The 13,646-nt window shown below is 34.6% G+C and overlaps 1 protein-coding gene across 4 annotated transcripts in view; it reads left to right on the top strand.

Annotated features, from left to right (window-relative positions):
- Positions 1-12,200, top strand: part of LOC108766700 (protein couch potato) — an 83,655-nt gene extending 71,455 nt beyond the window's left edge. For 3 of the 4 annotated variants that reach the window (XM_018516148.1, XM_018516145.1, XM_018516147.1), the window contains 2 exons: positions 513-721; positions 10,907-12,200. In XM_018516148.1, the coding sequence (XP_018371650.1) occupies positions 513-721; positions 10,907-10,961 (264 nt within the window). In that variant the 3' untranslated portion in view covers positions 10,962-12,200. Of the gene's footprint in view, positions 1-512; positions 722-5,747; positions 5,953-10,906 lie in introns of all 4 variants that reach the window. The other variant, XM_018516149.1, reaches the window with a different exon arrangement.
- The last annotated feature ends 1,446 nt before the right edge of the window (positions 12,201-13,646 follow it).

Raw genomic sequence — 13,646 nt, 5'->3', positions numbered from 1 at the left:
ATAGTTACAAACATTATAAACGTTACGCATGCATTAACACGCATTTATAATTATAAACATTACAAATAATAAAAGGTGACTTCAGGGATATATAATAAGTATTTACTTTTCAAAAATTTTATTTTATCGTCTTGAAAAGTGTTGAAAGTTCTGGAATACCTTATATTTAAATTCTAACTTCAGAACACACTCAATTTAAATTTCTCTTAGATTCTAGTTCTTTTGATGCTTATTTGTTTCAATATTTTCGCAAATAGTATATTTTTTGGTCGATGTTTTCTTTGCCAGAATATCGTTCGAATCTATACATTCGTCTACTAAAGTCTAAAGATCGAGACGACCTTTAGACTTTAGTTTTTGTCAGAAAAGATACAATTTTTTATATTGTAGGGACAAACGTAGGGTTCAGAAAGACGGGGCGGATTGACGCAAATGCGTCGATCTGTGCGAGCAAACCGACTACTCATGGTCAAGCGCAGCGAGTGTATGACAGAAGTATTTATATTTTCCAGGCGCCTATGTCCCTGCCGCATCCTACGACGTTGACGTCGATACACGCGTCGCTGCCTCATTTTCTACCGTCGCCGGCACTGGCGTCACCGGTCGGATCACCCTCGTCACAGCCGAACATAGCCGTCAGCAATGCGCAGTGCTCCACCCTCTTCGTGGCGAACCTGGGCCAGTTCGTGTCCGAGCATGAGCTAAAGGACATCTTCAGCAGGTCAGACATCTTAACTGTTTACCTTATTCTTTTAATTCATAGCCGGATGCGAGCCAATCGAATATGCTCACTATTATATCGGTTGGCTCGCTTATCGATTTATTATATTTATATATTTTATGACCTACACCATGTGTGTGTGATTATCAAGATCCTAAGGACACAGTTTTTAGACTGCATCAAGCTGTGTGCATTATCGCTGTATAGTAAAGGTGTAGGCGTCGTTAGATAAATTTGCAGAAATAGTATGTATATAAAGTTAAAGTTTTTTTAACTTTAGAATAATATATTTTTTCGTTTCTCTGAATTTTAATGAAAACTCTTAATAAAACAGATAGTTATGAAATTAAATGTTCTTATTGTTATCTACGTACCTATATATTAAAATTTTGAGCGGAATCTCAATTTGATGCAATATTGGTGCTTAAAACATTTAAAGACTACGTTTATCATAATAAGGGTATATAGATAATTATTTTTATTTTAACGCAAAGTGTCAGAAAATATATACGTATATTAATCATAATAATAGCAATGATAATAGAATACTTAAAAGAACCAAGTCACGTTTATATGACATACACATGCTGGCGGTAAATGGCGCCAATTGCGATACGGGTACCGATACACGTGGGTCTTATCAGCGTACCACGTGGTGGTGATATCACGATGTCGTGGTGTGTTCGAAACATTTGCAATTCTTGACGAACAAACAGCAAGAATACGACGGTTTTAAAAACATGTTTGATATTTATGAATAAATCTTGGAACCATTGAACTTTTTAGGCCTCGATTTTTGAATAAAATTTTCTGGACAATTTTTTGGATAAAAAATTTTTAGATTTTCTAAAATATTTTTTATTTTACCTTTAGATTACTTTATTTAGTGGAGACCTTTAATGGAAATATTAATAGATCTCTTGATTCTTGTAGATTTTTTACTTAAGTAAATTCTAGAATCATTGAACCTGTATTGAATGTCTAACAATTGAATTTGTCAATATATATGTTCAAATAAAAAAATTCTGTAATTATCACAGCAATTTTCGAATTAAAACCAAATTCACATGACTAAATTCCAGATAGATTAAAGGCCGGAAGTTTTGCGTTTATTATAGAAACAACTTATTATGATTTACGTCGTTACAGTTATATAACTTTAGCAAGGATATATGCGTTCAAGGATTTCTTGCATTAGACAAAAAACGCAGTTAAAAAGTGTACATGAATAGCGCGTAATGTATGCGATTCTTACCATTCCTAACGCTTGCAAAATTTGCGGAATAACATATTTACTATTAATTATCATATTATCGTACTTTACGCGGTTTCCAATTGGTATATATTATGGGCAAAACTTTCAGGTCATTAAAAAAATATAAAACGTAAAATTGTAATTAAACATGATAACCCGCTAATTACGGACGGAGATATTCGCAATTAAACTGCTCGCTTAAGTGTCAGCTATCCAACAAGCGGCGAAGTTAAAATATGTTATCCGGCCGGGCATTACAGTTGCGCTCGTGTAATAAATTATTTTCACGTGCCCTACCATGCGGAACCTTCCCACGATCCTGAGTACGCCTCCAGTACGTCGTGAATCATTGAATCGAGAATTACGAACTCTTTCGATATGTCTACATTAAATCGGTTAGACCGCAGCTAATATCCGCTGTACATATACTTTTACGTAGGAATGGGAAAAACTGAAGATCCGGCAGAGTCGTTCATTTACCTTTGATTAATGCTGCGAACCTCGATCACGTGTTTGTAGTCGCGGAATTGCAATAATTATTATCTATGTACGAAGAGAAAGTTACATGAATTGATTTTTGTATGCTGCACCGCAAAATAATACGGAACTGCTATAATACTTGTGGGTACTTTTTATTTAATAGAATGTTGAGATAGTAGTTGCTTTGGTATTTTTGATGCCGATTACTATGGTTATTAGAAAAATAACAGACAGAAAAAGAAAAAAAGAGTATAATAGTTAAATTATACAAATTATGAATTAACAAAATGATATGACGTACTTCATATTTTTATGCAGTTCACTGAAAAATTCAAAACGCAGAAATTAGGATCTAAATATTAAAAATATTTACATATTTATTATAGTGTAAAAAATGTATAATTGTAAAAAAAGGAAAGAATATAATGTCTAATTATTTATAAAGTCAAGTATATATAATTTACCTTAGGCACAAATAATTATTGAATCGAAAGAGAAATAAAAATTTTAAAATATAATAATTTTTTTTATAATTATTGGATAGAAAGAGTTTAAATAGAAACTAAAATATATATTTTATTCAGTTTAAGATAATTTAATAGCAGGAGAGTAAAAATTTTTATATTTTTGTGCAAATTTTGTAATAACGTTTTTGTCAAAAACTCTATTCTTCGAACAACAAAGAATGGTTTTACACAGGATTTATCTAGTTTACACTTTTATATTTTTAATAGGAGCTTTGTGATACATGGTAGTGAAAAAGTGAAAAATCATACATTGCGACAGAAGTGTTTTGAACACATTAACCATTTTATCAAATATGTCTATTGCATTTTGTTTCTTGTAATGAAAAGCAGAGTGTATAAAATGAATTTATCATATTGTTATTATCATTTATGAGACACTATCAATTTATAATATCTAAATTTTTTTCCTGTATATCTTTGAATTTGTATTTATTATTCAAACATTATTTATTCTTTTATTTATTCTTGTTACACAAACGTTAGTTATAAAGTAATTGGTCCATTGATACTCGAGGTGCAAAATTTTTTAACAAAATATTAAGAATCACCAATAACAATGTCCTCAACACACAGGATAGGAATAACGATCTAGAAGACGCGATCTACTCTTTCGAGTTTCGCAGCTGACGGAAGTCTGCGCGCGACTGTCTCGCAAGTTCTAACGCCAATAGAGAAGCTCTTCCTCCCCTCGTATAATTAGCCTGCGAAATCTCATTATCCCGCAAACCCCAGAGTTCTGCAGTATGAATTCGTAAGTGAGTGCCTGAGTTAATTACACGCGTTTGCACGTGCAAGAGGCGCCCTGCGCATTCTACAATTTTCGGTAGCTCGCGGAGGATTCGACGGAATTTCGTCGTTGACGATGTGAATACACCTCGTCGTATGTAGTTCAACTTGTCCCTGTCGCATATAATTCAACCGTTGTTCTTACACGGGTAATTATTTCACGTTGATATGCTTGAGAAAAAGTACATTTGTCAAGACAAAAAAATTTTATAATCGTGCGAAAATATTTTTGATCATGGAACGCGTATCATATTAGATTATTTAAAAATGATAGTTTAGAAATTAATATTTAGGAATTAATCTCTTACACTAAATAAGAAGAAATATAAATTAAAGAAAGATTTGTAAACAATGCTTCTCAAAAGTATGAGCACAATTTTACATCATTCTTTAGTGTTTTTTAATTTAAAAGGGGACATTTATAAACATACCCTATTAAAAATTTATAAACATACCCTATTAAAAATATTTTCATACAATTTTGAAAATTAACAGCTTAGAAACTGGAAATCTTATATAAAAAATTGTATTCATCTAAGATTTAATTTTACTCTTTATATTAATTCTCTTTATATTTCTTTTTATATTAATAATTTTTTCTATTTAAGATTTATTTAAGTTTTCTCTTCCTTTTTATAAAATATTAAATCTTTCTTTATAGTATGTTTCAGAAACCCCTTAATTAATCGATATATAATTACTGTGATACTTAATTATTAATTTTAAATTTTGATAGATTCCAAGAGAAAAAAACATTTTTTTAAATTCTTTATTAAAAATGGATTTTAAATTAATTAAAGGATAAATTGTTTTTATCAAATAGAAGATATTTAATACAAATTTTTAAGACATGTTTTTATAGATCTATGAATTTGTGAGCTTATATATAATTATAGATTTGTACGTCAGTCTGTGAACCATTAAATTTATTACTTTTGATTTATTCTCCTTGTAGATTTGTAAATAAACAAACGGGCAAATTAAATTAATAACCATAGTAATCAAAGAATAACGAGCAAACGACAAAGTATCAAGTACCTGCACCTAAATTTAATCGTCATGCTGAGGGCGCAATAATGGTCGAAATTGTGCAAGTCCGCCGTGAACGCCGAAAGCTTTGTACTAACAGCACCGCCTCCAAACATCACTGACATCCGCTAATCATTTGCCACCGTCGTAGATTGTAGGCATATAGGACGCACCTGTACTAGTACCCGTACCAATACCATGCGACTAGTGCCGTTTACTAATTGTCGGTGTGCTGAACGGGTTTGCACGGAGGGTAATGTCTCTACATCGCGAACTATCGATTAATCGCGGATTTGTGAATGCACTGTGAACCTAATGCGAAAGGATTACGATTAGGAAGGAACTTAGTATATAGAAAGGAAAATATGATGAATTCTATAAATAATCTCTTTTATAAAATGAACAGTATAACAATAGAAATAATGATGCGAATATTATATATATATTATTATATATACATGATAGATATGCTTTTTAAAATAATTTTTCAAACATTCGATTACGTTTTAAAAAATAATTTCAATTATTTGTACAATATTGTACATATTTAAAGATTTTGCAAAATAATAATTGTACAAATTATTTTATTATTTAATTTACACTTCGATAATATTTTCTTTCATTACATACAATTATATTATACGTAGTATTGTATATATGTATGTAATTATCTCTGTACACCTTAAATTCCCCAAAAATAATTAGCACAGATATATGCTAAAGGAAATAATTCACAGCTGTTAACGATTTGAATTTGATCCTGAGTTTGTGTCGCATCCCCTCCGTGTAATCACCCCATGTCGGCACCGCCTGACACCACCGACACCATTAATGGCAACCAAGCAGTAACCAAACCCCCCTAAAACCTCTCTAAACTCCCCCTTTACCAGAGTACTGTCTTTACGACTAACTAGAGCACGTATTGTACGCTTCTCTTATTTGTGCACAGTTTTCCTGGTTTCTCCCGGCTTCGTATGCACACGAAGGGAGGGTCGCCAGTGGCCTTTGTCGAATATCAAGACGTTCGCTACGCGGCCCAGGCGATGGCCACTCTCCAAGGATCCTTTCTCCTCTCCTCCGACCGGGGAGCGATACGAATCGAATATGCAAAGTCAAAAATGGCCGAGGTGGGCTTTACAAATCTCTGGATCGAAGTAGGTTCCACTTTATGCTACGATAGACCGCTGCAAAGGACGCGGGGGGCGGCTCTATGTGAACTAGGCGAAGGTTTTGTACGAGGTATTCGTGAGTTCGAAAACATCGGTGTTTGTTCTGACGTTATTCATAGGACGAAGATGTTGGTTCCGAGAAAGACCTTAGCACGCGCGAGGATTTTAGCGAGGGCGTTTCTTGCGCACTTAGCACATGCCGAGAGACTAGAGAGTCTCGATGAGAGTATTTGTTGCGGTCAAGAGTAGAGCTTCCGTACCTCCGAACACCCAGAGGCCTTGCTTATGCGCCAAAGTCCTTAGCACGAGTGTTTACGTTGGTCTAGCACGAGACTTTCGCACATACACGAGGCTCTGGGTGGTCCGACCTACAGTAGAGCCGCCTCCGCGAAAATGCGATCGACGGCGAATACGTAGGGTTGTGCTTTTATCGATACTTTATATTATTTTCTTATTTTATTTTGGTGTAATAATTATTGTTATTATATATATGAAATTCAAAATATTTCATTAAAGAAAAATATTTTATAACGCTTAATTATATGTATGGAAAATATGAATATATTATTTTGGTACTCTATTTAATGAATATTGTTGAGTCATGAAGATAACATGAAAAATAAAGTTTTAATAATATTTCTTTAAAAGGAAATTACAATTTATGGTCTTTACAATATAATGAAATTGGAACTTTATAAAGAAAGTAATAGTTTAATTTGAAAACATATATGTATGATATTACGAATAAAATACGATTTTAAATTTAAATACACAAAATATCACATTTAAATAATAAATTTACTTTAAAAATACAATTTTTTATTGGAACAATATTTTATTGGAACTCTGAGCACAGCTGTGCGTTTTCGTCTAGGGGCCGAAATCGGTATAATCTTGATGAATTTACGTATATTGATGCTATAGATATAAAAAATGTTTAGAAATTTTAATATTTAGAATTGCGGAAATGGCACATTTTTCAGCATCCATAGCATCGAAGACATTATTGAAATAATATTAATTTCGGATCTTTACTTTTGTCGCCGAAATGCATTGGGCCCAGAGGATCCTGGATCCAATTATTCGGTCATTATTCGATCAAACTCACGCGGTTTCGCCCTCGAAAGCGTTTGTGCCTCGAGGCGCTAGACAGGCCGTCATTTCGAAGGCCAATTAAATCTGGTTGAAAGACCGACGACGGCTGTCCCGTCGAGGACTCGTATCCGAACAGTAGATGCGCTCTCGTGCATTGGTGCCAATTATCAATTATCCGTCGTTAATCGCCTACCGATCACGTGAAATCCGGCGAATCTGCCCGTCTTTCTTTCCTTCTTTTTTTTCTATCTCACTTTATCTCTCTATCGCTCGATTGAGGTACACGTTCCCGTTTCTACGGTCGGAACGCGTACAATTTTTTATCTATTTTGAATTACTTTTTTATGATTTTCTCTCTTTTGAATTTTTGCACGATTCCAAACAGAGACTAAATTATAATTTTGGAGAGTTCAGAATTCAATGTTGGAGACAAGCAAAAATGATCTCGATATCTATTTCTGACCGATGAGAATGCGATACTGATATAGCAAGGTAAATTTTATCGTAGCATTGAAAATTGGACTCATCTGAATTATATGGTTTCAATCCTAGACTTGAAGTTTTCTCTTTTTCCTGTTGTATTCCTTTCGTACTCCTCTATTGATGCCTGTTTGTCGATTTGCTCGTTCTTTACGATGTAATTTCCTTCATACAAATCCTTTCCTTTCCTGTATGTTTTTTTTTTATTTCCGCTGTATCAAATCTGTCTTCATTTTACTGTACCATATAGATATGACGAGCACTATGCACCATATCCTGTAGCAACTTTATACTAATCGGCAGTAGTAATGCTTGGGAAAATATTGGCTGTATAAAGTAATAGGATTAATTTTATTGACTAAAATTATTTTGTATTAACAATTAGGGTCCTTGATAATAAAATATTTTTAACTACATTTTTTGATACGATTAATGTTGTGTACATTTTTAGATTTCATTGAAATGCAATTGTTTTCTATTCTTACATTATCACGCGGAACGTATATTAAAAAAAAATCTTTGTACAAAAGACAAAGTGGGTTTGATATGTTAACGTTCATTTTATTTTTTGGTTTAACTTTAAGCCGTTTAAACAAAATGAATTGGGAAGATTGTACGATAAAAAGCCATGTAAGATAAAAAAAGAGGAAAGACAAACGATGATTCTGAGGTTCCGCTTTTAATCAAGACCGTATTTCCGCCGATGAAGGAAGATTCGTCGGACATTTAAGGATCGATCCCACTTACGTAATTTAAGGGCTGAACTAAGTTCAGCTCACAGGTTATCCAACCGCTAAAAGGATTGAACTAATTAATTAACTAAGTAATTAAGCCGCGTTAAATGAAGCTGGCGGAGTTATTCATTTGTTCAAAATAATAGTAATATTTCGGCAAAGCTCACACAATTGTGACATTATTTATGCATGACATTCGATATGTAATAGATACGTCAAGAAAAAAAAATTGCATCATTTTTTATTTAAAAAGGGGCTAATAATCATGCATGTCAAAGTTAGAAGAATATAAGCATTTAAGCAAGATTCTGTTAAATCGCAAAATATACGTAATATACGAAGAATTATTTGAAAATCAATAACTTGAATGAAATAGCTATTTATTTCTTCATTATTAGCTATTTCCTTTCCATATAGCCTTGTCTTTATTGACTCTTGTAAAAAAGAAAATTAATTAATCAAGACTATATTATACGAAATGTTGGAAAATTGGTTTTTAAAAATTTAAAAGATCTCGAAGGAATATAAATATAAGATGTATACTTTTGAAATATGCAAGAGATTGAGAGATAGAAATGAAGGACTCGAGAATCCATTCGACGCGTTTGAAAATGGATTCCCGTCAGGGCAAAAGTGTGTCACCAAAAATTGATCGGACGCTATAAAAGAGCGTTTCAGATCACTCGACCTTACCCTTTGAAATCGGTGGATCGATACCGTTCACTTCCAATTGCAATTGTGTCGCAAACTTGTTTATTCATACATGACGCCGAAAAGTTGCGATTGGTCACGCTATAAACGAAGCTGTGGCTACGGATCGACCTCCCCATTTTCGAATTAAACGATCGATACGGTCCGCTTGGGGCTGGGCACGGTCGAACACGTCATCGTTAATTCACGTCGTTTTATAGAGACGTCTGGCACCGTAACGTTCACCTGGTGGGATACTCAATGAATTAAAACTCTTGCCCTTTTTCCAGCGAACATATTCAATCCTATGAATATTTTCTCTTCCTCTGTCCTGCGAGCGTATATATCAGAAAACCTTTCGGATTTACGCTTTTAGCAGATGAAGGAGAATCTTTTTATAGGATTGTTGAGGAACAACAGAGAGCGCGCGCGAGCGCGCAAGAGAGAGAGAGAGAGAGAGAGAGAGAGAGAGACTCGAGAGATTTGAGTTGAATAGTCGAGTTTTTAATTTTCTACCTCTGGGAGAAAGAGTTCCTAAGTGTTTTTGAAATTTATTTGCGTTGATTTGTTTAACAGAATTTCCAAGACTTTTTAATTTCTTGAATCTTTAAACCGTTTAATTTCTTTTTATGTAAACACTGAAAACTTTAAATTTCTTAAACTACTGAATACGTCGCGTATTTCTTTCTTCACACATACACACGAACACACATAGGGTAAAATGGTACAATTTCGAACATAGTACAATTCTGAATGAAATAAAATAATCCAATTTTCGAGGTTCAAGTTCGATAAACATAATCTCGTTGTGTGGAGGATATTGAAAGATATCGAATAGGGAAAAAAAAACTTGGACTTTGAAATTGGATTTAAATTTTATTTTGTTTCAGAATTTTACCATATTCGAAATTACATCACCTTATTCTGTATGTAATGTATTGTAAATTTATATTACGGAATGTGTTTTTTACGTATAATGGAATATATTATTTTTATTTGACATACTGAATACTTTTAATATTATAATTCTTTCTATGTTTAAAAATCTTTACAATACTAATAAGTCGTGAAGAAATATTGTCATAAGATTTAGGTTGTTTTATTTCCATATTACATCGCCCCCCGCCTTGAATCTATTCTTGCTATGTAAATACGTTTTATTCATAAAATCTCTGTTTGTTCTTGCGAGATTCCTTTCAGACATAACAAAACTCAATCTATCTATATTTCTATATCTTGTGCTTCCCTTATTATACCTTCCTTTTCTTGGCCGTGTGTGTACCTCTTCGTCGACCGAGAGCTTTGAATAAACCGTGAAAGAGCGCTTTTCAGCACAGTCACGTCCTAATGAGGTACGCAAATTACTCAATGGCAATGTCGTCTCTTCAGCTTCACGCGGACACTCTTCATGTGGTAACAAGACAAATGTAGGTTGTCCTTTCATCCTCGTTTGGACTCTCGACCGAGTCTTTTTCAAACTGTCACAACGTGACTTATTGAGAACCGGTATTAAAAAATTCGTTAGAAATGACCGCCGACTTTTGGTTTTGAATCCTCACGTCTTTCGACAATTGCGAAAGTTCATAACTCTATTTTAGATATACTTCATATATAGATACATTCAAAATTTGTATGAATTTTTTACAATATCTTTGAACATACATTGAGTTATATTAATAATTATAGTTCAAAGATGATGCAATTTTCTTTCTTGTGTGTATATTATTAAGAATGTCTGTTATATTAAGAATGTACGTACAGTGTGGGGCATAATAGAGAAAATTAAAAAATTATTGTGTCCCAGAAAGAATTAATTTTATCTGGTCTCACATATCGATGACCTGCGATTTAATTATAAAAACGTCGTCTCGTTGCAATTAGGATTTCTTACGTTTCAAACGTATCATGAATTGTCCTAATCGCTTGCATCGATTTTTCAGGGATCAAAGAGACAAGAAAACGGCCAACCTTAAGATTGACATCAACGGCATGTAAAAAGGCAGAGTATCGGGCAGCCCGAGGAGACGACAGAACGCGCTTTAGGACAGGATATCCACCGGAATACAAGACACGAGGAAGAACCATACAAGAAGTCGCACTGTCGAGCAGTTAAAAGATTCGTCGGCGAGAGATCGCGGGAAGCGAAAGGACGCAGGAGCAGTAACACACATACACATATATACGAGAAAGGAGGGAAGAGAAGAGATGCAAAAATTGCGAGCGTGGGTGGAAGGGCAAGATTTCGCTCTTCCGCCCGAAAGGGACACAGCGAACACATCGGTAGGCAAATTCTTGTAAATTCTTCGACGTTGCAGAACGGAGGCGTGTTGGTTCGCGCGACTCTAGCGGGGGGCCCAATATAATCACATAATAATTCCTAGGTATATATATTTTTTAACGAACTTAACTTATCGATTCGCGTACCTACCTTTACCTACTATTTATTTTCACCGTGTCTTTGATCGCGATCGACGACGACGAAGCGAGAGACAGGGGCGGGGGTGATAGAAATGTGGCTGGTGGAGCATCGAGGAAAAGGCAACAGAAGAATGAAGCAAGCGAGGAAATGGATTTTATTTCTTGTATGTGTATACATATGTAAAGAAGAATGGCACTCTTCGCAGTTACACGCGCACGTCATATCGCGATATTTGGTTACACGTACATGTATATGTACCATGCACACACAAAACACACACCCATATAAACAAACACATTTATACGCGAACAGTCGCGAAGATTTTTTCAAACATGCCACGCCACCCTGGGATACATCCGCACGTACCATGAAATTCACATTCAACGATAAATCTATTGGAAGTTTCGGAAACAAATTTCTGACAAATTTCTTAAATAAGTCACATCGAGCTCGAATTTTCCAAATTGTTCATATTGTTGAAAAAATAATAGTCATAAGTATCGAGCCTCGCAAAAATTAAGCTCACTAGCGCGTGATTAAAACACAATAATGCACAATGCGAATCCTGGTGGTGGCTTTAATGCGAAATTGCGTATTCTACATACTGAAACGAAACAAGCGAGGCGAAGATGAGTACATCAAGCTTAATACCAAAGGTGCCCTAAGAAGCGTGTATTTATGTTTTATCATCGGCGCGTCGCGCGCGAAAAATGAGCGCGCGTACATTTAACTATTGTATCTTGTTAAAAAGAGTCTAGTGTATCCTAGGTGAAGATGTAGTGCATGTGCGTGTGCGTGCGTGCATGCGTGTGTGTGTGTGTGTGTGTGCCTGTGCACAGAAAAAAAGACTATTCTTAAATCAACCATAATATATTCATATATAAGCAAAAATATTGTAATCTTGTTTTAAAAATTTTAGTCTTGAATTTGTATTGATATAAGATTTTTAATTGAACAAGTCTTGAATTAAGTGCAAAGTAATACTTGCATCAAAACAAATTTAATCAAATCAAGATTGATATCTTTGAAGCAAGATTATAATATTTTTTGTTATATATGAGTATATTATGGTTGATTTAAGAATAGTCTTTTCTGCGTGTGTATGCTGTGTGTATGAAAGAGAGAGGGAACGAGACGAGAACGAGAACGAGAGCGAGAGCGAGTGAGCAAGTGAACGAGAGCGAGTGAGCGAGAGAGAGAGAGAGAGAGAGAGAGAGAGAGAGAGAGAGAGAGAGAGAGAGAATCTGAGCAGGAGTGCAAGCGAGAATGGAATTGCGAATGATGATAGAACATGTACGAAAGAACATGGAAGAAAGAAAGAGTGACCAAACTGAGAGAATAATAGGTGAGAGAGTGACTGTAAGTAATAATCTTATACATATATATACATAACGAACGCGAACATATCATAGGGTTAAGCCTGTAGATGAGAATTCAAGTGCGGCGAGAGGAGAATTTGAATCGTCCGCTTTTCCGTAAAGTAAAAAAAATCGCGCGAGAGCGGATGGAAAAAAAGAGAGTAGTAGTGAAGGTGATGTGCCCCGCGTGTTAGAAACGGCGGCCAACTCGGCACGTAATTTGCCCAAGTGCCTTTCTGTTGGTCGAGTCACAAGCTGTAATCGGTAGCGTGTTACACACATAGATCTTGTCCCGATTTTTCGAACTCCCAAAGAGAGAACTCCTGGCGCTTCTCTAAACGTGCAACCGTACCCGAAATACGTCCCATTCGCCTCTATTTCGCCCTATCGTACTTCCCTTTTCCCTCCCGCATTCACCTCTTACTTTCTCGGTGGCGGAAAGCTGCAATGAAGAAGCATTAAAGATCTCATAATGATTCAAGGGCTAGAAGCGAGTTTTTAGTGAGTACTCGAGCAAAATTTATTTTCCGAAATGGCTCAATAAATTCATTAATAGCTGTCTTGGTAATTCCTTTTTGATATGATTTCTCTTTAACTCTGTGCCGAATGCTTTCATAAATATTGTCTCATGTGCAAATATACGTACGTATTAAACAAAGTTATAATGATATTTGTATTCTGTATTTGATGTAAGATTTTAATAAGTTTACATTTTTAATAATATTATATGACGAATATTTTTATTGATTATAACACGAGATTATAAATCAATCTTGAGACAAATAGCCGTAACAAAGATCATTAAAGTAGCTTTCGGTAATTTTATGCAGCTTCCGCCGAATCCTAGAGTTACATGACCAACCTTTGTATCTCCCGTTATATCACTGGGCATTTATTACATGT

This window comes from Trachymyrmex cornetzi, unplaced genomic scaffold (genome assembly GCF_001594075.2).
Source record: "Trachymyrmex cornetzi isolate Tcor2-1 unplaced genomic scaffold, Tcor1.1 scaffold61, whole genome shotgun sequence".
In the NCBI taxonomy this organism is placed as follows: Eukaryota; Metazoa; Arthropoda; class Insecta; order Hymenoptera; family Formicidae; genus Trachymyrmex; species Trachymyrmex cornetzi.
The sequence above is the reverse complement of the archived record's forward strand: the minus strand, read 5'-3'. Positions and strand labels throughout refer to the sequence as shown.